General features: G+C 41.0%; 1 protein-coding gene across 4 annotated transcripts in view; it reads left to right on the forward strand.

Moving 5' to 3' along the window:
* Positions 1-27,830, forward strand: part of LOC105484964 (complement C3b/C4b receptor 1 (Knops blood group)) — a 235,838-nt gene that overhangs the window by 41,489 nt on the left and 166,519 nt on the right. For all 4 annotated transcript variants that reach the window (XM_071079569.1, XM_071079566.1, XM_071079563.1 and 1 more), the window contains exons 12-21: positions 1,155-1,240; positions 3,358-3,756; positions 12,763-12,939; positions 13,031-13,133; positions 14,796-14,881; positions 16,723-16,941; positions 18,052-18,231; positions 18,845-18,944; positions 24,603-24,688; positions 26,810-27,208. In XM_071079569.1, the coding sequence (XP_070935670.1) occupies positions 1,155-1,240; positions 3,358-3,756; positions 12,763-12,939; positions 13,031-13,133; positions 14,796-14,881; positions 16,723-16,941; positions 18,052-18,231; positions 18,845-18,944; positions 24,603-24,688; positions 26,810-27,208 (1,835 nt within the window). The remainder of the gene's footprint in view (positions 1-1,154; positions 1,241-3,357; positions 3,757-12,762; positions 12,940-13,030; positions 13,134-14,795; positions 14,882-16,722; positions 16,942-18,051; positions 18,232-18,844; positions 18,945-24,602; positions 24,689-26,809; positions 27,209-27,830) is intronic.

Genomic DNA, 27,830 nt, shown 5'->3' on the forward strand with positions numbered 1-27,830 from the left:
CAAGCTAATATTCACACCTAGAGGCTCAGGTACACATTAAAGGATAAGCAAAGACACAACAATTGTACCATTTAAGTATGTTTCCCAGGCAATTTAGAAGCAAATTTTCTAAAAGGAGAATGATGAATTCCAAAAGAAATCTCAACAACAACAACAACAAAAATACACACAAAAACTTGGCAATGTAATCATGACTTATTAATAATCTCTCTAAACTCATAGAACGTATCAATAAAACTAGAAAATGTGAGAGAGTAAAAGGTAGGCTAGACTTACATTACACTAAAGATGAGTAGACTGAGTATATAGAGTTTGACTCTAAAATTGAGAAAATAGGTTTTAATATGTGTCGTGTGTATATGTATAATATATGTACACACATACAAAATGAAATTCCTCATTGGAAAACCTATTAGGCTTATTTCTAAATTATTAGAATGACTAAAAACAGCTGAATCTATCTGTTCCATATAGGAAGTGAGAGGGAAGGAAAAGGAATAGCAAGGAATGCATTTGTCTCTTCCACCAGAAATAAGCCCCCGCATGTTGGGTCAGGTCATTTTATTCATTGCTTTCTCCTCATCAATGTCATTGGGCATTGTGAAATCAATGAAAAAGGCAGTGAAAGAACGATGATGAAAGCAAATCAAATACATCATTTATCTCAATACATGTGATTTAATCTTCTTGTTGAAAGACAAAGTCTCCCAGATAAGATCAAGAGCAACAAATCATGTATTCACAAAAAACATGTCTCAGGTAAGATGACATCGTATAATGCACACACACACACACAAAATAAGGAAAAATGCAAACAAAAAATGGCAGAAATAATATTTAGAGAAAATAGAATTTATGAAAAAAAAGTCAAACAGGTCTACAAAATAATTGTTTTATTTTGGTGCCGGGTACAGTCCACAATGAAGCCAAGATATGAAGAAGCAAATGGGCCAGGAGAAGTTAGAGCAGAAATATTTCTTTCAATAGTGAGAGAATAGGAAAAAGAACTAGAAAAGCTGGGAACAACAGGTAAAGTTTAGGCTAGGCCTTAGACTTCTCCTACATTGTAATCCTTCTGGTTTGCCACATATGCATGCTGTGAGGACGTTGATGAGGCATGTACAGCACAATTATTTTCCACTGTTTGCCTTTAGGCACCGACTCATTGGTCACTCATCTGCTGAATGTGTCATCTCAGGCAATACTGCCCATTGGAGCAAGAAGCCACCAATTTGTCAACGTGAGTTGAAGTCTCTTTCCCCATTCACCCCACCGTTTAATCCTAGAGTTATCCTAGAATCACAAAGAATGAATCTCATGCCTCTTGGAAATGGTATCCTTCTGATATTTGAAGAATCCAGTCATATCCTTAGAATGGCTCACAGCATCCCAAACTTCCACCTTCACCTAGAAATGCGTTTTTGTTTTTTTCTTATCTCAAGGTCTAATTTATTTTAAACTAGTCTTGAGCTCATTTAAACAGCCCCCAATTTCCTCCTCTGTTGGTTGAACACCTCGCAGTTTGAAGAGCATTTTCTTCAGTGAAGTCAACAAATACAAAGTCAGTGAAATAAACCCTATATCCTCTCTGCAAGCTCTTAGTATCACATCGGATATTCAAGCCATGCAGCTCTTCCTTCCTTCTTACTCTTCGTCTAAACAGGATCATGCCATCTTCCCTGTGAGTTGTTTGGAAGATGAGCTTTCTACATTTTGGGGAGCAAAGGGAATGAGTAATTGCAAGCTAAAAAGGAATATAAAATGTACATAATCCTGGGTTTTGGGACGATGTGAGGAAATCAGCAATTTCAAACCCAGTTGGTGGGAGGATAAGTAGGAACCAACTTTGTAGAAGGTCAACATACTGGCTGGGCACTGCCCCACAGTACAGTAGGACACAGTATTCATTTCTTCCACGATTAGACCAGATTGGGCACATTCAGGGTGGTATGGCTGTAGATAAGTATCTAGTTCTTTTTATTACTTCTGAATCTGTAAGTATCATGTTTATTATATGTAATGTTGTATATTTGTGCTTTGTCTATATTAGTCCTGCCAGAGTTTTTGGTCTTACTATTTAATAAAGATGCTATACTGAGCCATGTGTGGTGACTCAAACTTGTAATCCCAGCACTTTGGGAGGACTAGGTGAGCAGATAGCTTGAGTACAGGAGTTCGAGACCAGCCTGTATAACATGGTGAAACCCTGTCTCTGCAAAAAAATACAAAAACCAAACGGGCATGGTGGCACACGCCTATAGTCCCAACTACTCGGGAGACTGAGACGTGGGAGGATTGCTTGAGCCAGAGAGGTTGAGGCTGCAGTGAGCCATGATCTGGCCACTGCACTTCAGTCTGGGCAGCAGAGCAAGACCCTGTCTCAAAAAAAATGCTATGCTATATGCTTTATTATATTAACATCCAATACCACAAAGGCAAATGCCTTCTATAGAGAGAGAACCAAATTAATAATGGTGAGATAACATAGTTAAATTCTCATTTAGCAGGAGAAACAAAAACATAAACTATAGGCTAGGCACAGTGGCTCATGCCTGTAATCCCAGTATATTGGGAGGCTGAGGTTTGCAGATCACTTGAGGTCAGGAGTTCGAGACCAGCCTTGCCAATATGGTGAAACTCCATCTCTACTAAAAATACAAAAGTTAGCCATGTGTGGTGCTGCATGCCTCTAATCCTAGCTACTCAGGAGGCTGAGGCTGGAAAATCGCTTAAACCTGGGAGGCGGGGTTTGCAGTGAGCCAAGATCATGCCACTGCACTCCAGCCTGGGGAACAGAGTGAAACTCTGTTCAAAAAAGAAAAAAAAAACTAGAAGTGGACTCTAATAATATATGGACACATTTAGTGAAATAAGGTTAACTGAGTAGAGCAGAACTCATAATATTTTACAACTGTGAGAACATGTCTGTACATTAGCAAATATTAGATGAGAATAATATTGTCAGTATTTACTTCTGGTATTTTGGAATTAAAAAAACTGTCAGCAAAATTTACAATAAAGTATAATTTTAAGAAACCAGGCTGGATGCGGTGGCTCACGCTTATAATCCCAGCACTTTGAAAGACCGAGGCAGGCAGATTGCTCGAGGCCAGGAGTTCAAGACTAAACTGCCCAAAATGGCCAAACCCCATCTCTACTAAAAACATAAAAATAAACCAGACACAGTGGTGCATGCCTGTGATCCCAGCTGCTCAGGAGGTTGAGGTGGGAGGATTGCTGGACCTCGGAAGTGGATGCTGCAGTGAGCTGTGATCATGCCACTGCACTCCAGCCTGGGTGACAGCAAGACTCTGTCCCAAGGTTTTGTTTTGGTTAACTTGCTGTCTCCTTTTCCAGGAATTCCTTGTGGGCTACCCCCAGCCATCGCCAATGGAGATTTCATTAGCACCAACAGAGAGTATTTTCACTACGGATCTGTGGTGACCTACCGCTGCAATCTTGGAAGCGGAAGGAAAAAGCTGTTTGAGCTCGTGGGTGAGCCCTCCATATACTGCACCAGCAAAGATGGCCAAGTGGGCATCTGGAGCGGCCCGGCCCCTCAGTGCATTATACCTAACAAATGTACGCCTCCAAATGTGGAAAATGGAATATTGGTGTCTGTCAACAGAAGCTTATTTTCCTTAAACGAAGTTGTGGAGTTTAGGTGTCAGCCTGGCTTTGTCATGAAAGGACCCCGCCGTGTGCAATGCCAGGCCCTGAACAAATGGGAGCCAGAGTTACCAAGCTGCTCCAGGGGTGAGTCTGACTGAGGCCTAGAAGGGCCCTGCAAATGACATGAGTTGCTGTTGGATCAGGTGATCGGTATTTGTTCAGGGGGAGGGATGTGTACTGAGCAGGGTCAGGGAGCAAATTTTCTAGATAGTGAAGGTGAAATTCAAAAGGTGTGTGTACATACACATGTGCTGAAATTGAGTACAAAGCTCAACCTGGGCAAGGAATATGATGTTTCTTTGGGGTTCTTATAAACAGATCTGTCAATTACTTTTGAGTATAATAATTGTTGATACAAAATGAGTGATTCCTCTGGCCAGGCACTATGATACAGGCTACATGTGAATTTTAATCCTTAAAACAAAGTTATTACGTAGTTACCAGTTGTTCTATGTTTGTCTGTTTTGTTTTGCCTGAGATACTGTCTTGCTCTGTCACTCGGGTTGGGCTGCAGTGGTGTGATCATGGCTTACTTCAACCTCTGCCTCCCTGGGTCAAGCAATTCTCCTGCCTGAGTCTCCCACATAGCTAGGAGTATCGGTGCATGCCACCATGCCTGGTTAAGATTTTTATGTTTTTTTGTACAGATAGAGTCTCACCATGTTGCCAAGCTGGTCTCAAACTCCTCAGCTCAAGCAATCCACCCATCTTGGCCTCCCGAAGTCCTGGGATTATAGGCATGAGCCACCACGCCAGGTCTTGATGTTTTACAGAGAATATGTGCCTTAGAGAGATCAGATAACTTTCTAAGATACTAACTTGCAGACAAAACTGGAATGCAAGCCCGCCTCACTCCAAGTCTTGGCTTTGCTAATCAGCATCCAGTCATGCAATCAAAACTTACTCTAGATACTTTCCAGGAGGGAGGGATTTCATGCAGGTTGTATTAGTCTGTTCTCACATTCCTGTAAAGAACTACTTGAGACTGGGTAATTTATAAAGAAAAGAGGTTTAATTGACTCAGAGTTCTGTAGGCTGTACGGGAGGCATGGCTAGGGACACCTCAGGAAAGTTACAATCATGGTGGAAGGCAAAGAGGAAGCACCTATATCTTCATATGGTTGGCAGGAGAGAGAGAGAGAGCAAGGTAGAGGTGCTACACACTTCTAAATAAGCAGATCTCGAGAGAACTCTATCACAGGACAGCACTAGGGTGATGGTGCTAAACCATTAGAAACCACCTCCATGATCCAGTCACCTCCCGCCAGGCTCCTCCTCCAACACTGGGGATTACAATTTGACATGAGATTTGGGTGGGGACACAGAGCCAAACCATATCACAGCTAATAGGTCACAAAGATGTTAGAAGGGCAGGAAAAGCAATAAGACGAAGGCAGAGTTACCAGAGATCAGGGAGCTACGGTGGCTGCCAGTCTAGAGCACAGGAGCCTGTACTGATGCTGAAATGGCCAGCCCCTCCCACTGAGCAGGCAGCTCCCTGAAAGCTGCTAATGCTGCAGGAACCACCACTGCTGCCAGAATGCAGCTGATATTGCTGGAGCCAAAGTCATTGGCATGGCTAGAAATGAAGCTGTAACTGCTCACTGAAACCATCTGTACTGCCACTGCCACCTCTAGAAGTAGAACAGATTCTGCTATCATCCTCCCTTTTAATTTGGTATATATGCCTCCAACTGGCAGAACCTAACCAGAGCCCAGTTATCAAGGAAGATGAACGATTGTAGTTTTTTGTTTTGTTTTGTTTTTTGGTATTTCATTGTAATTTATTTATTTATTTATTTATTTATTTATTATTATTATTATACTTTAAGTTCTAGGGTACATGTACATAACATGCAGGTTTCTTACGTATGTATACTTGTGCCATGTTGGTGTGCTGCACCCATCAACTCGTCAGCACCCATGAACTCGTCATTTACATCAGGTATATCTCCCAATGCAATCCCTCCGCCCTCCCCCCTCCCCATGATAGGCCCCAATGTGTGATGTTCCCCTTCCTGAGTCCAAGTGATCTCATTGTTCAGTTCCCACCTATGAGTGAGAACATGCGGTGTTTGGTTTTCTGTTCTTGCGATAGTTTGCAGAGAATGATGGTTTCCAGCTGCATCCATGTCCCTACAAAGGAAACAAACTCATCCTTTTTTATGGCTGCATAGTAATCTATGGTGTATATGTGCTACATTTTCTTAATCCAGTCTGTCACTGATGGACATTTGGGTCCAAGTCTTTGCTATTGTGAATAGTGCTGCAATAAACATACATGTGCATGTGTCTTTATAGCAGCATGATTTATAATCCTTTGGGTATATACCCAGTAATGGGATGGCTGTGTCATTTGGAACTTCTAGTTCTAGATCCTTGAGGAATCGCCATACTGTTTTCCATAATGGTTGAACTAGTTTACAATCCCACCAACAGTGTAAAAGTGTTCCTATTTCTCCATATCCTCTCCAGCACCTGTTGTTTCCTGACTTTTTAGTGATTGCCATTCTAACTGGTGTGAGATGGTATCTCATTGTGGTTTTGATTTGCATTTCTCTGATGGCCAGTGATGATGAGCATTTTTTCATGTGTCTGTTGGCTGTATGCATGTCTTCTTTTGAGAAATGTCTGTTCATATCCTTTGCCCACATTTTGATGGGGTTGTTTTTTTTTTTCTTGTAAATTTGTCTGAGTTCTTTGTAGGTTCTGGATATTAGCCCTTTGTCAAATGGGTAGATTGCAAAAATTTTCTCCCATTCTGTAGGTTGCCTGTTCACTCTGATGGTAGTTTCTTTTGCTGTACAGAAGCTCTTTAGTTTAATTAGATCCCATTTGTCAATTTTGGCTTTTGTTGCCATTGCTTTTGGTGTTTTAGACATGAAGTCCTTGCTCATGCCTATGACCTGAATGGTATTACCTAGGTTTTCTTCTAGGGTTTTTATGGTATTAGGTCTTACATTCAAGTCTTTAATCCATCTTGAATTAATTTTTGTATAAGGAGTAAGGAAAGGATCCAGTTTCAGCTTTCTACTTATGGCTAGCCAATTTTCCCAGCACCATTTATTAAATAGGGAATCCTTTCCCCATTGCTTGTTTTTCTCAGGTTTGTCAAAGATCAGATGGCTGCAGATGTATGGTATTATTTCTGAGGACTCTGTTCTGTTCCATTGGTCTATATCTCTGTTTTGGTACTAGTACCATGCTGTTTTGGTTACTGTAGCCTTGTAGTATAGTTTGAAGTCAGGTAGCGTGATGCCTCCAGCTTTGTTCTTTTGACTTAGGATTGTCTTGGCAATGCGGGCTCTTTTTTGGTTCCATATGAACTTTAAAGCAGTTTTTTCCAATTCTGTGAAGAAACTCATTGGTAGCTTGATGGGGATGGCATTGAATCTATAAATTACCTTGGGCAGTATGGCCATTTTTACAATATTGATTCTTCCTATCCATGAGCATGGTATGTTCTTCCATTTGTTTGTGTCCTCTTTGATTTCACTGAGCAGTGGTTTGTAGTCCTCCTTGAAGAGGTCCTTTACATCCCTTGTAAGTTGGATTCCTAGGTATTTTATTCTCTTTGAAGCAATTGTGAATGGAAGTTCATTCATGATTTGGCTCTCTGTTTGTCTGTTACTGGTGTATAAGAATGCTTGTGATTTTTGCACATTAATTTTGTATCCTGAGACTTTGCTGAAGTTGCTTATCAGCTTAAGGAGATTTTGGGCTGAGACAATAGGGTTTTCTAAATATACAATCATGTCATCTGCAAACAGGGACAATTTGACTTCTTCTTTTCATAACTGAATACCCTTGATTTCTTTCTCTTGCCTGATTGCCCTAGCCAGAACTTCCAACACTATGTTGAATAAGAGTGGTGAGAGAGGGCATCCCTGTCTTGTGCCAGTTTTCAAAGGGAATGTTTCCAGTTTTTGCCCATTCAGTATGATATTGGCTGTGGGTTTGTCATAAATAGCTCTTATTATTTTGAGATATGTTCCATCAATACCAAATTTATTGAGAGTTTTTAGCATGAAGGGCTGTTGAATTTTGTCAAAGGCCTTTTCTGCATCTATTGAGATAATCATGTGGTTTTTGTCTTTGGTTCTGTTTATATATTGTATTACGTTTATTGATTTGCATATGTTGAACCAGCCTTGCATCCCAGGGATGAAACCCACTTGATCATGGTGGATAAGCTTTTTGATGTGCTGCTGGATCCGGTTTGCCAGTATTTTATTGAGGATTTTTGCATCGATGTTCATCAGGGATATTGGTCTAAAATTCTCTTTTTTTGTTGTGTCTCTGCCAGGCTTTGGTATCAGGATGATGTTGGCCTCATAAAATGAGTTAGGGAGGATTCCCTCTTTTTCTATTGATTGGAATAGTTTCAGAAGGAATGGTACCAGCTCCTCCTTGTACCTCTGGTAGAATTCAGCTGTGAATCCATCTGGTCCTGGACTTTTTTTGGTTGGTAGGCTATTAATTATTGCCTTGATTTCAGAGCCTGCTATTGGTCTATTCAGGAATTCAGCTTCTTCCTGGTTTAGTCTTGGGAGAGTGTAAGTGTCCAGGAAATTATCCATTTCTTCTAGATTTTCTAGTTTATTTGCATAGAGGTGTTTATAGTATTCTCTGATGGTAGTTTCTATTTCTCTGGGGTCGGTGGTGATATCCCCTTTATCATTTTTTATTGCATCTATTTAATTCTTCTCTCTTTTCTTCTTTATTAGTCTTGCTAGTGGTCTATCAATTTTGTTGATCTTTTCAAAAAACCAACTTGGATTCATTGATTTTTTTGGAGGGTTTTTTGTCTCTATCTCCTTCAGTTCTGCTCTGATCTTAGTTATTTCTTGTCTTCTGCTAGCTTTTGAATGTGTTTGCTCTTGCTTCTGTAGTTCTTTTAATTGTGATGTTAGAGTGTCAATTTTAGATCTTTCCAGCTTTCTCTTGTGGGCATTTAGTGCTATAAATTTCCCTCTACACACTGCTTTAAATGTGTCCCAGAGATTCTCGTATGTTGTATCTTTGTTCTCACTGGTTTCAAACAACATCTTTATTTCTGTCTTCATTTCGTTATGTACCCAGTAGTCATTCAGGAGCAGGTTATTCAGTTTCCATGTAGTTGAGCGGTTTTGATTGAGTTTCTTAGTCCTGAGTTCTAGTTTGATTGCACTGCGGTCTGAGAGACAGTTTGTTATAATTTCTGTTCTTGTACATTTGCTGAGGAGTGCTTTACTTCCAATTATGTGGTCAATTTTGGAATAAGTGTGATGTGGTGCTGAATAGAATGTATATTCTGTTGATTTGGGGTGGAGAGTTCTGTAGATGTCTATTAGGTCTGCTTGCTGCAGAGATGAGTTCAATTCCTGGATATCCTTGTTAACTTTCTGCCTCATTGATCTGTCTAATGTTGACAGTGGGGTGTTGAAGTCTCCCATTATTATTGTATGGGAGTCTAAGTCTCTTTGTAAGTCTCTAAGGACTTGCTTGATGAATCTGGGTGCTCCTGTATTGGGTGCATATATATTTAGGATAGTTAGCTCTTCCTGTTGAATTGATCTCTTTACCATTATGTAATGGCCTTCTTTGTCTCTTTTGATCTTTGATGGTTTAAATTCTGTTTTATCAGAGACTAGTATTGCAACCCCTGCTTTCTTTTGTTCTCCATTTGCTTGGTAGATCTTCCTCCATCCCTTTATTTTGAGCCTATGTATGTCTCTGCATGTGAGATGGGTCTCCTGAATACAGCAAACTGATGGGTCTTGACTCTTTATCCAGTTTGCCAGTCTGTCTTTTAATTGGAGCATTTAGTCCATTTACATTTAAGGTTAATATTGTTATGTGTGAACTTGATCCTGCCATTATGATATTAACTGGTTATTTTGCTCGTTAGTTGATGCAGTTTCTTCCTAGCCTCGATGGCCTTTACATTTTGGCATGTTTTTGCAATGGCAGGTTTCGGTTGTTCCTTTCCATGTTTATTGCTTCCTTCAGGGTCTCTTGTAAGGCAGGCCTAGTGGTGACAAAATCTCTCAGCATTTGCTTATCTGTAAAGGATTTTATTTCTCCTTCACTTATGAGACTTAGTTTGGCTGGATATGAAACTCTAGGTTTAAAATTATTTTCTTTAAGAATGTTGAATATTGGCCCCCACTCTCTTCTGGCTTGTAGAGTTTCTGCCAAAAGATCTGCTGTTAGTCTGATGGGCTTCCCTTTGTGGGTAACCCGACCTTTCTCTCTGGCTGCCCTTAAGATTTTTTCCTTCATTTCAACTTTGGTGAATCTGGCAATTATGTGTCTTGGAGTTGCTCTTCTCGAGGAGTATCTTTGTGGCGTTCTCTGTATTTCCTGAATTTGAATGTTGGCCTGCCCTACTAGGTTGGGGAAGTTCTCCTGGATGATATCTGAAGAGTGTTTTTCAACTTGGTTCCATTTTCCCCCTCACTTTCAGGCACCCCAATCAGATGTAGATTTGGTCTTTTTACATAATCCCATACTTCTTGCAGGCTTAGTTCATTTCTTTTTCTTCTTTTTTCTTAGGTTTCCCTTCTCGCTTCATTTCATTCATTTGATCCTCAATCGCTGATACTCTTTCTTCCAGTTGATCGAGTCGGTTACTGAAGCTTGTGCATTTGTCATGTATTTCTCATGTCATGGTTTTCATCTCTGTCAGTTCGTTTATGGCCTTCTCTGCATTAATTATTCTAGTTATCAATTCTTCCACTCTTTTTTCAAGACTTTTAGTTTCTTTGCACTGGGTATGTAATTCCTCCTTTAGCTCTGAAAAGTTTGAGGGACTGGAGGCTTCTTCTCTCATCTCATCAAAGTCATTCTCCGCCCAGCTTTGATCCATTGCTGGTGATGAGCTGCGCTCCTTTGCAGGGGGAGATGCACTCTTATTTTTTGAATTTCCAGCTTTTCTGCCCTGCTTTTTCCCCATCTTTGTGGTTTTATCTGCCTCTGGTCTTTGATGATGGTGACATACTAATGGGGTTTTGGTGTGGGTGTCCTTCCTGTTTGTTAGTTTTCTTTCTAACAGTCAGGACCCTCAGCTGTAGGTCTGTTGGAGATTGCTTGAGGTCCACTCTAGACCCTGTTTGCCTGGGTATCAGCAGCAGAGGCTGCAGAAGACAGAATATTGCTGAACAGCGAGTGTACCTGTCTGATTCTTGCTTTGGAAGCTTCCTCTCAGGGGTGTACTCCACCGTGTGAGGTGTGGGGTGTCGGTCTGCCCCTAGTGGGGGATGTCTCCCAGTTAGGCTACTCAGGGGTTAGGGACCCACTTGAGTAGGCAGTCTGTCCGTTCTCAGATCTCAGCCTCCCTGTTGGGAGATCCACTGCTCTCTTCAAAGCTGTCAGACAGAGTCGTTTGCGTCTGCGGAGGTTTCAGCTGCTTTTTTGTTGTTGTTGTTGTTGTTATTGTTGTTGCTGTTGTTGTTGTTTAGCTGTGCTCTGTCCCCAGAGGTGGAGTCTACAGAGACAGGCAGGACTCCTTGAGCTGCTGTGAGCTCCACCCAGTTCGAGCTTCCCAGCGGCTTTGTTTACCTACTTAAGCCTCAGCAATGGCGGGTGCCCCTCCCCCAGCCTCGCTGCTGCCTTGCCGGTAGATCACAGACTGCTGTGCTAGCAATGAGGGAGGCTCCATGGGCGTGGGACCCTCCCGGCCAGGTGAGGGATATAATCTCCTGGTGTGCCCGTTTGCTAAGATCCTTGGTAAAGCGTGGTATTGGGATGGGACTTACCCGATTTTCCAGGTGTTGTGTGTCTCAGTTCCACTGGCTAGGAAAAGGGATTCCCTTCCCCCTTGCACTTCCCAGGTGAGGCGATGCCTTGCCCTGCTTCAGCTCTTGCTGCAGGGGCGGCAGCAGCTGACCAGCACCGATTGTCCTGCACTCCCTAGTGAGATGAACCCAGTACCTCAGTTGAAAATGCAGAAATCACCTGTCTTCTGTGTCACTCACACTGGGAGTTGGAGACTGGAGCTGTTCCTATTCGGCCGTCTTCATCAGTTCATTCACGATTGTAGTTTTAAGGCTTCCATTGCTAGCAGTCGAAAGACAGTGCAGAAGTGTGAGGCTGGGGACCAACAGAAATTTACCAGCACAGCACCTCAATATTACATCACCAAGCATTGATTAGTCAAGGGAAACACTGTGTGATGAGTCCTGAAAATGGACATTACAGCATCAGAGTATTTACATACTCTTTAAAGAAGTTGTTCTTCTAGTCCAATCCCCCAGATGCTTGAGAAAGCTGAAGTCCAGAAAAGGGAACTGGTCTGCTCAAAGCCAAACTGAAATTATTTTTTCCATTTTATAACAGTTTTATGTAATTTAGTTGAGACACAAATGTGTTCTGGGAACTGAGACACACTTCCCGAGATCAGATCAACATATTAAGAGAGAGCCAGAGCTGCCATTACAATACGTTGCGTGAAATATACACTCTCATTATGGTGACAGAAGGTCTTTTAGATTTTGTCAGACAGTTGCCCACCTTCTCACTGGAGTGAAATGAATGACTAGGCAGCACCTTGCTTCATAGCATGAAGAGAGGAGACCCATAGTTCGTTACCGCCCTATGTCAGGTGGCCGCTGAGAGAAGCCTTGACAGGAAATGAGAGTAGATGTATGGACGCTGTTTGTTGCACCGGTGTGATAGGTGATGGAGGGACCTATTAGACAAGACATGGGCAGGGGCACTCCTTTATTGCCTAAAATGCAAGACTAAATCGGTGATGCGTTTCTAGAAAGGAAGTATGAAGATATAATAAGCCATCATTCCTCCCAATTTTGTACTGGGTGAACAGTAATTGGAAGCATTCTACAAGGAACTGTCCATTGTGAAATCTTAGTTGCATGCTTTAGATGAAAAGCAATGAATTGAGGATACCTCTGTTTTAGTCACAGTTCTGCAATGTGTCAGTTCTATGACTGATGGCAAGACATCTTCCTTGCCCTGTGTATTTAGTTTGTTATCAATATAATAAAGCTCTTATCTTACCTTTATTATTATATATAGATTTGTAATTATTATTCCCTTGGCCAGTTAAACAGTGAGAAAATTAGCAATACTTTGTTTCTCTCTCCCCAGTATGTCAGTCACCTCCAGATGTCCTGCATGGTGAGCGTACCCAAAGGGACAAGGACATCTTTCAGCCTGGGCAGGAAGTGTTCTACATCTGTGAGCCCGGCTATGACCTCAGAGGGGCTGCATCTCTGCGCTGTGCACCCCAGGGAGACTGGAGCCCTGCAGCCCCCAGATGTGAAGGTGCCTAGACTCTTGTCTGGCTTGATATTTTTAGCTTGCATCTTTATTCTCTACATGCCAATATTTTCTGTTCATTTTTCTTTTACTCCAGTGAAATCCTGTGATGACTCGCTGGGCCAACTTCCTAATGGTCGTGTGCTATTTCCACGTAGTCTCCAGCTTGGAGCAAAAGTGGATTTTGTTTGTGATGAAGGGTGAGTGTGAGCTTGCCTGACCTACTGGACATTGAAAATGGGGCTGGGAATTAGTTTAAAAAGGGGAGATTTGGTTTGGCTTAAAAGAAAGACACACAAACACACACACACACACACACACACACACACACACACATTCAGAGAGATGAACTTTCCAAAGTATACATAGGAAGAAAGGAAAGAAATGCACAGAACTAATAACATGAGATATGAAGAGGAAACTGGAACATATATTAACTGGCAAGTTCAAAGGCAAGTATAACTACTGGTTATGTATATATGGGTAACACATTAAGTAAAAAATATCAGCCAGGCATGGTGGCTCATGCCCATGGTGGCTCATGCCTGTAATCCCAGCACCTTTGGGAGGTTGATCTGAGACGAGCAGATCACCTGAAGACAGGAGTTGGAGACCAGCCTGGCCAAATGGTGAAACCACGTCTCTACTAAAAATACAAAAGGTAACTGGGCTTGGTGGCATGTGCCTGTAATCCCAGCTACTGAGGCACGAGAATCACTTGAACCTGGGAGGCGGACTTTGCAGTGAGCCGAGATGGCACCATTGCAATCCAGTGTGGACAACAAGAGTGAAACTCTGTCTCAAGAAAAATAAATCATGTTTTACAAGCAAAAAAGAACATGAGTAATTTAGAGAGTCCCAGAAAAAAACTGCAAGTAACAAAAAGCTAATTCTTAATAACTGGGATCATTTAAGAATCATTTCAGTAAATTCTTTAAACCATCTATAGTGAAATTTGTAATAGGAATGAAAATGTAAAAATCAACATTTTAAAAAAATTCAGTCACATATAATCTGGCTATTCATGGGCTCTGGGCTCTGAGCTGGGGTCCTGATGGCTGCTGCTATTTCCGGCAAGGTCATTACCTTGTTTATGTCCATCTAGTGCTCTTCACAGATGCACAGGGTGCACATCTCTACTCGGGAGCTGACCAGCATGGGCAACAAAGCACCTGATCCCAAAATGTTCCACAGAATCTTGGCAGCCTCCAAATGCCAGCACCCAGTAAGAGTTAGAAGGGCATCAGGGCCCAACAGAAACTGAGAATTTTCGACGATTGCATACAGAAATCCAGTCCTCTCTTCTTTCCTTTTTCCCCTAGAATATTCACGCTTACTCTTCAGCAGCCCAAACTGCCCTTGTAAGCCGTCTTCACGCCATCACAGATGTAGAGATGAAAGGACACTCTCTGTTCTCTCACCAAATATTTCCCACTTTTCCAAACTGGGAGCTGTTTTACAAACTGGGAGCTGTTTTACTTGCTGTTCCAGCATCAGAGTTAGGAAGGCATTGCATTAGAAGACTGGGTTTCTAATAATGACAATGAGTGTTTATCAGGTTATCATGGAGTAATCAGTGAAACTCCAAGCCTGGGTCCTGGGTCAAGGAGATGGTTCCCATGTCATGACCACCTTTTTCAATTCAAGCAGGACTATCATGTGACCAAGTTACTGCATTTTGCCATTCTATATTGCTCCCTTCTGGAGACTGTGAGCTTCCAGAATAAGGTAGCCTGTGCAACTCTGCCACCTGCTGGCCTCAGGTCCTCAAAATCCTGAGATTTGGGGCTGGGCCTTAGATTGTGAACCAAGAGTCCTCTTGGCTGAAGCAGCTCACTATTCACTCCTATTTTCTCCTTTAGATTTCAATTAAAAGGCAGCTCTGCTAGTTACTGTGTCTTGGCTGCAATGGAAAGCCTTTGGAATAGCAGTGTTCCAGTGTGTGAACGTGAGTAATAGGAGTAACATTTCAGGCCAGTCTCTCCCCTTCATCTGTTCAGTATTTGACCCATGACCTCCCCTAATGTGGTTCTTCAATTTTCTAGTCCGAATTATTGATTTGAAAATTGCTTGTTTTAATACTGTTTGGTTGTGAATCAATGTGTACATCACCTGTCTTTGGAATTATCTGATCTGTCTCTGTCCTTCTGTATTCTGTGTTCAACCGCAATAAAGCCTACGGTAGTGTGCTTCTAGGAGTTTCAGGAGAGATCAGATAATGTGAAGCTTTAACAATTTACTTTGTTTCTCTCTTTTCTTTCTTTTTTTCTCTTCCTTTCTTCCTCCCTTCTTTCTTTTTCATTTTGTACTTCCATCAGGTGCAGTCAGTCTACAATTTTTGTATGTATTTGATAATACACAAATATTAAACATGCCTTTATTTAATAATATTTATTGATCACGTACTTTGTGCCTGATGTTCATCTAGCCACTGGAGTTTTATCAATGAACAAGACGAATGAATTCCCTGTCCCCGTGTTGTTTCTCCTCAGGTGGGGAGAGGGACAAGAAAAAAATAAATTCAATGCTATGAAGATAATAGAGCAAAGCACTGAGGAATGAGGGAAAAGTGGGATGCAACATTAGACAGGGCGAGCAGTTGGAGACTCCTTAATTTCTCAAAACATGTACCTAAGTCATTTATGCTGAGAGATTCATAAATAATAAGTTGATTTTTGAAAAAAAGAGCCCCATATGTTCAATAATCGGTAGACTACTGATTTCTCCTAGTCTAACTATTTGTAATTTCCCTAATGGAAGATAGAACTTTGCTTCATTTCTTGATTCTAACAATTGGAAAACATGTTTCTTTAGAAGACCATGAAATTTTACTAAAATGTTTATGTTCTTAGAAATATACTTGGACATCTTACAGTGCTTTTTAGAGGAAAATTTTGTAAGAACAAAACTTATATAGAGATTCTTGCTGTCTAACTAATCCAGTGCTCCTTGAAGCAGCATGACAAATGTCTGTTCTACTACTATGCATTAAAACTCATTGATTGACTACTCAAGATTTCTCTTATTTTTCATAACTCTTGCTAGTTAAAGTAGCTTCTTCCAAATTCCAGTTCTAACGAAAAACGCCAATTAGAAATGAGGGAGAGACTGTTCTAAACAAATCAGCAGATGCTAGAAAGGAGTAACAACTTGAAACCTGACCCAGAACGTAAAAAGAGAAAATTAATCATCAACAGACACAGACATTTTCCAAAACAAAGCAATCTGAATCCATTTGGAGTTTTTTATAATGGCCTGACTACGTTTCAATTCACTGTGACAGGGCTATTGTTATCACAGAGATTGATGATCAGTATCAATAAGTAATCAGTGGAAGGTTTCACCTATTTAAGATGATTAGCACACATATATGCATTTGAGAAATATTTCCCAAGAACGTAGGCTCCTTCCTCAGCACTGCATCCCCAGGATCCTGATGAGTGGCTGACACAGGACAAGTGCTCAATTAATAAATATTGACTAAATGAATGAGTAACCCTTGAAAATGGTTATTTTTCTTCTACAAATGTTTTGCTACTTCATTAAAGTTGTAACGTTTCTGTTGTCCAGGAACCGTTACTATCTGGAAGATTCAGGATAGAAAAATCTCTTTTGTACTTTGCAATACACTTTCAATGACATCTCATTTAATCCAACTCTTCGAAGTCCTAATGTCTACTGTCACCTCCTTAGCATATTTTCAGCAACAACAATCATAGCACCCTGTAATTGCAGAATACCTCTGGGGAAACTCCTGAATGAAACTTAGGGCTTTTGTCTTTTTTCCAGAAATCTTTTGTCCAAGTCCTCCAGTTATTCCTAATGGGAGACACACAGGAAAACCTCTGGAAGTCTTTCCCTTTGGAAAAGCTGTAACTTACACATGTGACCCCCACCCAGACAGAGGGATGACCTTCGACCTCATTGGGGAGAGCACCATCCGCTGCACAAGTGACCCTCAAGGGAATGGGGTTTGGAGCAGCCCCGCCCCTCGCTGTGGAATTCTGGGTTAGTGCTCATTTCCCCACATCCCAAATGGGTTCAGAATATCTAACACAGGCCCTCCATATTTCCATTATTACAGTATGGTTTCTCTGTGCGCATTTGCCACAATGGAATGCCCAACCAATGATAAATGGTTCTAAGGTAGATCAACATATGAGATCCTGATGACCTTTGCAGCTGGAGGGACTGATGAAAAAACAGGGAGGTGATGAGTGGTGGGAAAATCCTTCATTAGAATCATATGAATTTAAAACAAATGCTGTGAATCCCCTTATTGCAACGGCTAGCTGAGAAATCTGACCTAGAAAATCAGTGTCTCCTCCTACCAGGAAATGTCTTGAGTTCCTGCCCATGCTTTTCAGCCTCTCATTGGAGTTTTGATGCCCTGAAATACAAGGAAACCAGACAAGAAAGGTGGAAGCTGGGCAGAAACACTCTTTTTGGCTTCCTAAAAATGTGAAAAATTAAATCAGAGCTATATTTACATTAAATTAGATGAGCATTAGCTGAGCGTGGTGGGAATTGCCTGTGTTCCCAGCTATTCGGGAGGCTGAGATGGGAGGATCACTTAAGCCTGGGAGGCAGAGGTTGCCGTGAGCTGAGACTGTGCCACTGCACTCCAGCCTGGGTGACAGAGTGAGACCCTATCTCAAAAACAATGAAAATAGGCTGGCCACAGTGGCTCACACCTGTAATCTCAGCACTTTGGGAGGCCAAGGCGGGTGGATCACTAGAGGTCAGGAGTTCCAGACCAGCCTGCAAACAGGATGAACCTCCAACTCTACTAAAAATAGAAAAAAAAAGTAAAAATTAAAATATATAAATTATATGAGTAGAAAGACCCGATAACAGACTAATCTTCCAGGTAATATACTTCCTTATAAGCCTATGCTAATGGAACTTTCCCTTCCATTTTACAGGCAAGTTATGTGTGTGTGTGTGTGTGTGTGTGTGTGTGTGTGTGTGTGTGTGTGTGTTTTGTTGTTTTTTGTTTTTTGTTTTATAACTAAGAGTTTCTTTTCTTCTGGCATCAATCTACCCCAGAAGAGAAAAGAGGAAGCACATTGGGTATATTTTTATTAACTCAGATATTCTTGATTTCTTGGTCTCTAGGTCACTGTAAAGCCCCGGATCATTTTCCGTTTGCTAAGTTGAAAACCCAGACCAATGCATCTGACTTTCCCATTGGGACATCTTTGAAGTACGAATGCCGTCCTGAGTACTACGGGAGGCCATTCTCTATCACATGTCTGGATAACCTGGTGTGGTCGAGTCCCAAAGATGTCTGTAAACGTGAGTGAACTGGCATTGGATCTTTCCCATGTCTGCAAAAGCTTCTTATTGAATGTTTTCAAATGTGGGATATGAGAAACCTTTTTTGAAAAGTGTTCAGATAGGTGGATGTAAGAGCTTTTCTTGTAGGTCATCCTTGATTATTGCTTGAAATGCTCACTTCAAGAGACTGCTTCAAGAAACAGTTGTAGAGAAAACCTTCATTCCCTATGGGAAGAAAAATAATAAGTGACTAGATCAGGGGGGAAAAAATGGTGTAAGAAGACAAATTCTGTTTGAATAACAAGGTGGGAAGAAATCCTTTGCAAACTTTGAAATATATTGGTAGTAACTAATGCAATAAGTGACTTTTACATTCTGATAAGGGATGCAAGGTCTCTACACAGATCTAAATCTAGATCTAGATAGATCTGGAGGGAAGGTCTTTTTCAAAGTGGGGCTTAGTAGGTGGCTGATCCTGAGGCGCTCTGATGAGTTTTCTCAAGGTGGCAAAATCTGTGGAACCATCAGAACTGCGTATTTTCTTCAGCAAGCTACATGTTGATGGAGACCTTACTTACTGAAGAGAGTCCTGATTACTCTACCTGGCTCCAAAACACTTTCTTTCCCATAGGTAAATCATGTAAAACTCCTCCAGATCCAGTGAATGGCATGGTGCACGTGATCACAGACATCCAGGTTGGATCCAGAATCAACTATTCTTGTACTACAGGGTGAGTTGGCAGCAACATCTCTTGGTTTAAAAGTCCAGCACAGCAATACTACCTTCTAACCATATCTCAGGAAGGAAACTAGGCTACTGCCACCTGCTCTTAAGAGGTTTGAACACAGGTGTTAACTCCTGATTGAAATGAACAACGATAGGAGAAGATTAGGGGAATATCTGTATCCTTGCTGGAAACCAGGGCAATGCACATATAAAGAGTATGCTGTTCACCGGATGGGAAGGAAAAATAATTAGAAGTATAGTAGTCAAAGCCCACAAACTACCCTAATCCAGAGTAGACATTGCTGGAAGAAAGGAAAGGGCATGTAGTGGCTGTGTGAGAGAACAAATCTCAATGATAACAGCATGATCCCTTGCTTGGGCTGCCCTCAGAAAGTACAGTCCTTCCTCATTTTAATGTACTTTGCAGATGTTATGCTTTTTATAAATTGAAGGCTTGTGGCAACGCTACGATAAGTATGTCAGTCACATCATTTATCCAACAGCGTGTGTTCACTTTGTGTCTCTGTGTAGCATTTTGATTATTCTCACAATATCCCAGATGTTTTCATTATTATCATGTCTGTGATAGTATGTGTCATCAGTGATCTTTCATGTGACTATTGTCATTGTTTGGGGTCCCTACAAACTGCACCCATATGAGACAGAAAACTTAATCAATAAATGTGCGTGCTTTTACTGCTCCATGGACTAGACATTCTCCTTCTCTCTCCCTCTCTTCAGGACTCCCTAATCCCTGAGACACAATAATACTACAATTAGGCCACTTAATAGCCCTACACTGGCCTTTAAGTGTTGACATGAAGGGAGGAGTCATGCATCTCTTACTTGAAGTCAAAAGCTAGGGATTATTAAGCTTACTGAGGACGATATGTTGAAAACCAAGATAGGCCAAAGCCATTCATCGTGTGCCAAACAGCTAGAGAGTTGTAAAGGCAAATCAAAAGTACTTGAAGGAAATATAAAGTGCTATTGCAGTGAACACATGAATAACAAAATGTGAAACAGCCTTATTGCTGATAGGGAAGAAGTTTTAATGCTCTAGATACAAGATCAAACTAGAAACGTTTCCTGAAGCCAAAGCCTAATCCTGAGCAAGGCCCTAACTCTTCAGTTCTGTGAAGGCTGCCAGAGGTGAGGAAGCTGCAGAATAAAAGCTGGAAGCTAGCAGAATTTGGTCCCTGAGGTTTAAGGAAAGAAGCCCTCTCCATAACATAAAGATCCAAGGTGAAGCAGCAAGTGCTCATGTAGAAGCTGCAGCAAGTTATCTAGAAGATCTAGCTAAGATCATGGATGAAGGTGTTACACTAAATAACAGATTTTCCATGTAGACAAAACAGCCATCTGTTGGACTTCCATAGTTAGAGAGGAGAAGCCAATGCCTGGGTTCAAAGCTTCAAAGGATAGGCTGATTTTTAGGAGCTAATGCCGCTGGTGACTTCGAGTTGAAGCCAATGCTCACTGACCATTCTAAAAACCCTCGGGCCCTTAAGAATTATGCTAAATGTACTTTGCCTGTGTCTATAAATGGAACAACAAAGCCTGACGACAGAAATATGTTTGCAGCATGGTTTACTGAATATTTTAAGTCCACTGTTGAGATCTAGTGCTCAGAAAAATAGATTTCTTTCAAAATATTACTGCTTATTGACATTATACCTAAACAACCAAGAGCTGTAATGGAGATGGACACAGAGATGAATGGAGTGTTCCTACCTGCTGACCACAGCAGCCATTCTGCAGACCATGGCTGAAGGAGTAATTTTGACTTTCAAGTTTCATTATTTAAGAAATACATTTTGTAAGGCCAGTTCCCAGACAGTAATTCCTCTGATGGATCTGAACAAAGTAAGTTGAAAACTGCTGGAAAGAATTCATCATTATACATATCATTAAGAACATTCATTATTCATGGGAAGAGGTTAAAATATCAACATTAACAAGAGTTTGATAGAAGTTAATTCCAACCCTCATGGCTGACTTTGAGAGGTTCAAGACTTCAGTGGAGGAAATAACTGCAGATGTGGTAGAAATAGCAAGAGAACTACAGTTAGAAGTGGAGCCTGAAGATGTGACTGAATTGCTACAATCTTATGATCAAACTTGAACAGATGAGGAGTTGCTTCTTGTGAAAGGGCAGAGAAAGTGATTTTTTTGAGGTGGAGTCTCTTCCTGGTGAAGATGACATGAGCATTGTCAAAATGACCACAAAGGATTTAGAATATTACATAAACTTAGTTGACAAAGCAGCAGCAGTATCTGGGAGGATTGACTCCAATTTTGAAAGCAGTTCAGAGGGTAAAATGTTATCAAATAGCATTGCATGCTAGAAAAATCTTTTGTGAAAGAGTCAATCAATACAGCAATTTTATTGTTGTCTCAGCTTAAGAAATAGCCACAGCCACCCCAGCCTTCAGCAACCACCGCCCTGAGCAGTCAGCAGCCATCAATCTTGAGGCAAGACCCTCCACCAGCAAAAAGATTACGACTGATTGAAGGTCAGATAATCCTTAGCATTTTTTATCAATAAACCATTTTTTTAAGTATGACTTTTTTCAGATATAATTCTATTTCACACTTAATAGACTGCCGTATAGTACAAACACAACTTTTAGACTCACTGAGAAATCAAAAAATTCATATGACTCATCTGTTGTGATATTTGTTTTATTGTGGTGTTCTGGAACTGAACCTGCAATATCCTTGAGGAATGTCTGTAACACAAAATGGGCGGCTTAATACAACAGAAGTTTTTGGAGTTCTGTTCTAGAGGATAGGAGTCCAAAATCGAGGTGTTGGCAGGGCCATGCTCCCTCTGAATCCTGTAGGGTAGAATCCTTCATTGCATCTTCCAGCTTCTGGAGCCCCAGGCTTTCCTTGGCGTGTGGCAGTGGAAATCCAATTTGTTCTGTCCCGGTCCTCGCATGGCCATCTTCCCTCTGGGTCTGTGTCCTCATATGCTGTTCTCCTCTCTGTGCATGTTTCTGTTCAAAGTTTTCCCTTTTTATGACACCTGTCACATTGGATTAGGGCCTACCTTAATGACCTCATCTTAAGTTGATTGCATCTGCAAAGACTGTATTTCCAAATAAGATCACATCCACAGAGACTGGGGGTTAAGACTTCAACATATCTGGGGGAGTCACTTCAACCTACAACAGAGCCCCTTTGAAAATGTCAAGCGTCAGGTGCTCACAGCGCACGGCCCAGCTGTTGGTGCTCAGCCTTGCTCAGCACACAGTGGAGGCTCTGCCTCAATGTCACTCTTCACTGGAACAGCTAAGCCAGGTAGTGAATAAGGGCTACATTTGTGCCACCGCAACCAATACTGAAAGGAGAATTGTGGTGTCCAGCACATATGCCAGCCTAGACCTCACAGACCATAGCACCTAGAATCTGACAAAGTAAAATTAGAATAAATCCAATATCTCCTTTACTTTTTTTTTTTTGAGCGTTTTTAAATACAATTGATAAGTTTCCTGACTGTACCCTCCTCATCTTGCATTGCTGAATAAGGGGGGAACCTCTCTAAGGCATACAGCACAAAACCATTGAGCTTATGACTAGAAACAGGAAATACATGTAAAAGAGACCAGTCTGAAAAATCAGGAGAAATTTTACAAAAGAGATTTACTGCCAAGAAACCAGGCAAACTTTCAGAACACTCTCCTTTTCATATTGGTAACAAGATTCAATTGTACAAATACTTCTGTGAAACTAGCCATGAAGTCAGTTTGTATGTGAATGAATATATGTATTCCATGGGTTTATATATTTCATTTCATACATGTGATATATATATACATAAATATATATATATATATATATATATATCTCACAATGAATATTGCAGAAAATTAAAGCAAAGAGTAAGAGGAGTTAACCAAATTTTCCCTGAATGCAGCGGGGAAAGCTGAAAAGGAGAAGACAGGCAGGCACAGTGGCTCACACCTGTAATCCCAACACATTGAGAGGCTGAGACAAGAGAACCACTTGAGCCCAGGAGCTCGAGACCAGCCTGGGCAATATGGCAAAACCCCATCTCTACAAAAAAGTATAAAAATTAGCTGGGCGTGGTGGTGTGTGCCTGTAGTCACAACTAGGGAGGAGACTGAGGTGGGAGGATCACCTGAGGCCAGGAGGCTGAGGCTTCAGTGAGCCATGATGGCACCCCTGCACTCCAGCCTGGATGACAGAATGAGATCCTGTCTCCAAAAAGGAAAGACATATGTAACACAGTGTCAGGATTCAAAATACATGTAACAAAAATTCTAGAAGGGTAAACATATAAGCCCATACCTAGCCATCACTAGGGAAACTTCTGTGTTTCAGGGATAGAGAAAAAAACTCAGATTCCAGAAATAAAATGTGAAAATATAATACCCGCAAAAGAAGTAAATTTATTGGCACCACATTGATTCTATACAACACGAAATGGTATAAGGTAGCATTTCTATTGCATCAAGCTAATATTCACACCTAGAGGCTCCAGACACACATTAAAGGATAAGCAAAGACACAAAAATTGTACCATTTAAGTATGCTTCCCAGGCAATTCATGAGCAAATTTTTAAAAAGGAGAATGATGAATTCCAAAAGAAATTTCAATAAGATAGGATATTGGTAAAAAGAAAAAACAACAATAAAAAAAAAAGTACACATAAAAATTTGGCAATGTAATCATAATTTATTAATAATCTCTCTAAACTCATAGAACATATCAATAAAACCAGAAAATGTGAGACAGTAACAAAAGGTAGGCTAGACTTACATTACAGAAAAGATAAGTAGACTGACTATATAGAGTTTCAGTCTAAAATTGAGAAAATAGATTTAAATATCTGTTGTGTGCATATTTATAATATACATGCACATGTATAAAATGAAATTCCTCATTGGAAAACATATGAAGTTTAATTTCCAAATTATTAGAATGACTAAAACAGCTGAATTTATCTCTTCCATATAGCAAGTGAGAGGGAAGGAAAAGGCAAGGAATGCATTTATCTCCTCCACCAGAAATAAGCCCCCTCATGTTTGGGTCAGGTCATTTTATTCATTGCTTTCTCCACATCCTCATCATTGGGCATCATGAAATCAGTGAAAAAGGCAGTGAAAGAATGATGATGAAAGCAAATCAAATGTATCATTTATCTCAATACATGTGGTTTAATCTTCTTGTTGAAAGACAAAGTCTCCTAGACAAGATCAACAGCAACAAATCTTGTATTTATAAAAAACATGTCTCAAGTAAGATGACATAGTATTATGCACACACACACACACAAATTACGGGAAAATGCAAACAAAAAATGGCAGAAATAGTATTTAAAGAAAATAGAATTTATGAAAAAAATTGTCAAACAGGTCTACAAAATAATTGTTTTATTTTGGTGCCAGGTACAGTCCACAATGAAGCCAACATATTAAGAAGCAAAGTGGGCCAGGAGAAGTTAGAGCAAAAATATCTCTTTCAATGAGAGAATAGGAAAAAGAACTAGAAAAGCTGGGAACAACAGGTAAAGTTTAGGCTAGGCCTTAGACTTCTCCTACATTGTAATCCTTCTGGTTTGCCATATATGCATGCTGTGAGGACGTTGATGAGGCATGTACAGCACAATTATTTTCCACTGTTTGCCTTTAGGCACCGACTCATTGGTCACTCATCTGCTGAATGCGTCATCTCAGGCAATACAGCCCATTGGAGCACGAAGCCGCCAATTTGTCAGCGTGAGTTGAAGTCTCTTTCCCCATTCACCCCACCGTTTAATCCTAGAGTTGTCCTCCTAGAATCACAAAGAATGAATCTCATCCCTCTTGGAAATGGTATCCTTCTGATATTTGAAGAATCCAGTCATATCCTTAGAATGGCTCACAGCATCCCAAACTTCCACCTTCACCTAGAAATGCGTTTTTGTTTTTTTCTTATCTCAAGGTCTAATTTATTTTAAACTAGTCTTGAGCTCATTTAAACAGCCCCCAATTTCCTCCTCTGTTGGTTGAACACCCGCAGTTTGAAGAGCATTTTCTTCAGTGAAGTCAACAAATACAAAGTCAGTGAAATAAACCCTATATCCTCTCTGCAAGCTCTTAGTATCACATCGGATATTCAAGCCATGTAGCTCTTTCTTCCTTCTTATTCTTTGTCTAAACAGGATCATGCCGTCTTCCCTGTGAGTTGTTTGGAAGATGAGCTTTCTACATTTTGGGGAGCAAAGGGAATGAGCAATTGCAAGCTAAAAAGGAATATAAAATGTGTATAATCCTGCATTTGGTGATGGTGTGAGGAAATCAGCAATTTCAAACCCAGTTGGTGGGAAGATAAGTAGGAACCAACTTTATAGAAGGTCAACATACTGGCTGGGCACTGCCCCACAGTACAGTAGGACACAGTATTCAGTTCTTCCACGATCAGACGAGATTGGGCGCATTCAGGGTGGTATGGCTGTAGATCAGTATCCAGTTATTTTTATTACTTCTGAATCTGTAAGTATCTTGTTTATTCTATGTAATATTATATATTTGTGCTTTGTCTTTATTAGTTCTGCCAGAGTTTTTTGTCTTATTATTTAATAAAGATGCTATACTGAGCCACGTGTGGTGACTCAAACTTGTAATCCCAGCACTTTGGGAGGACTAGGTGAGCAGATAGCTTGAGCCCAGCAGTTTGAGACCAGCTTGTACAACATGGTGAAACCCTGTCTCTCCAAAAAATACAAAAATCAAACGGGCATGGTAGCACACGCCTATAGTCCCAACTACTCGGGAGACTGAGAGGTGGGAGGATTGCTTGAGCCAGAGAGGTTGAGGCTGCAACGAGCCATGATCGGGCCACTGCACTTCAGCCTGGGCAGCAGAGCAAGACCCTGTCTCAAAAAAAATGCTATGCTATATGCTTTATTATATTAATATCCAATACCACAAAGGCAAGTGCCTTCTATAGAGAGAGAACTAAATTAATAATGGTGAGATAACATAGTTAAATTCTCATTTAGCAGGAGAAATAAAAACATAGACTATAGGCTAGGCGCAGTGGCTCATGCCTGTAATCCCAGTACATTGGGAGGCTGAGGCGGGCAGATCACTTGAGGTCAGGAGCTCGAGACCAGCCTGGTCAATGTGGTGAAACTCCATCTCTACTAAAAATCCAAAAGTTAGCCATGTGTGGTGCTGCATGCCTCTAATCCCAGCTACTCAGGAAGCTGAGGCAGGAAACTCGCTTCAACTTGGGAGATGGGGGTTGCAGTGAGCCAAGATCATGCTACTGCACTCCAGCCTGGGGAACAGAGTGAGACTCTGTTCAAAAAAAAAAAACAAGAAAAAAAAAGTGGGCTCTAATAATATGTAGACACATTTAGTGAAATAAGGCTAACTGAGTAGAACAGAACTCATAATATTTTACAACTGTAAGAACATGTCTGTACATTAGCAAATATTAGATGAGAATAATATTGTCAATATTTACTTCTGGTAATTTGGAATTTAAAAAAAACTGTTAGCAAAATTTACTATAAAGTGTAATTATTAGAAACCAGGCTGGATGCAGTGGCTTACGCTTATAATCCCAGCACTTTGAAAGTCCAAGGCAAGCAGATTGTTTGAGGCCAGGAGTTCAAGACTAACCTGCCCAACATGGCCAAATCCCATCTCTACTAAAAATAGAAAAATAAACCAGACACAGTGGTGCATGCCTGTGATCCCAGCTACTCGGGAGGTTGAGGTGGGAGGACTGCTGGACCTCGGAAGTGGAGGCTGCAGTGATCCGAGATGGTGCACTGCACTCCAGCCTGGGTGACCGCAAGACTCTGTCCCAAGGTTTTGTTTTGGTTAACTTGCTGTCTCCTTTTCCAGGAATTCCTTGTGGGCTACCCCCAGCCATCGCCAATGGAGATTTCATTAGCACCAACCGAGAGTTTTTTCACTACGGATCTGTGGTGACCTACCGCTGCAATCTTGGAAGCGGAAGGAAAAAGCTGTTTGAGCTCGTGGGTGAGCCCTCCATATACTGCACCAGCAAAGATGGCCAAGTGGGCATCTGGAGCGGCCCGGCCCCTCAGTGCATTATACCTAACAAATGTACGCCTCCAAATGTGGAAAATGGAATATTGGTATCTGTCAACAGAAGCTTATTTTCCTTAAATGAAGTTGTGGAGTTTAGGTGTCAGCCTGGCTTTGTCATGAAAGGACCCCGCCGTGTGCAATGCCAGGCCCTGAACAAATGGGAGCCAGAGTTACCAAGCTGCTCCAGGGGTGAGTCTGACTGAGGCCTAGAAGGTCCCTGCAAATGACATGCATTGCTGTTGGATCAGGAGATCAGTATTTGTTCAGGGGGAGGGATGTGTGGTGAGGAGGGTGGGAAAGTAAGTTTTGGGGGAAGAAGCATGAAATTAAGAATCGGGGGTGTGCATGCACCCATGCATATGTGTCTTCATTTTGAAAAGCAAGACCTTAATTAGCCAAGAAAAAAGCTATTTTGGACTGACTTATTAATCAATTCTCAGGGCAAAGTAACAGCTGCAATCTCTCTCAATTATATTGAAAAATTATATGGACTTTATGGTCAACTGTGCACTAAGCACTTTATATGCATTTTCTCATTCATTGTTTACAACAACAGTTTGAAATTGTGCTGTTGTATTATCCATTTAATAGTGACATCAGCTTGGTCTTTCAGAGGTTAAATAAATTAGCCAAGTCACATGTTCTAAGTGAGACACCCAAGATTTTAAAAGGCAGGTGTGTTAGACCCCAGAGTCTGAATGTTTTGTCTCTTGCCATACTTCTATCAGCATCCATTGGTGAAATAAAGAGACTGGCTTACAAAGACAGAAATCATAGCCTCATAATAGAGACAAAGACCTTAGAGTTTGTC

This window comes from Macaca nemestrina, chromosome 1 (genome assembly GCF_043159975.1).
Source record: "Macaca nemestrina isolate mMacNem1 chromosome 1, mMacNem.hap1, whole genome shotgun sequence".
NCBI classification, from domain to species: Eukaryota; Metazoa; Chordata; class Mammalia; order Primates; family Cercopithecidae; genus Macaca; species Macaca nemestrina.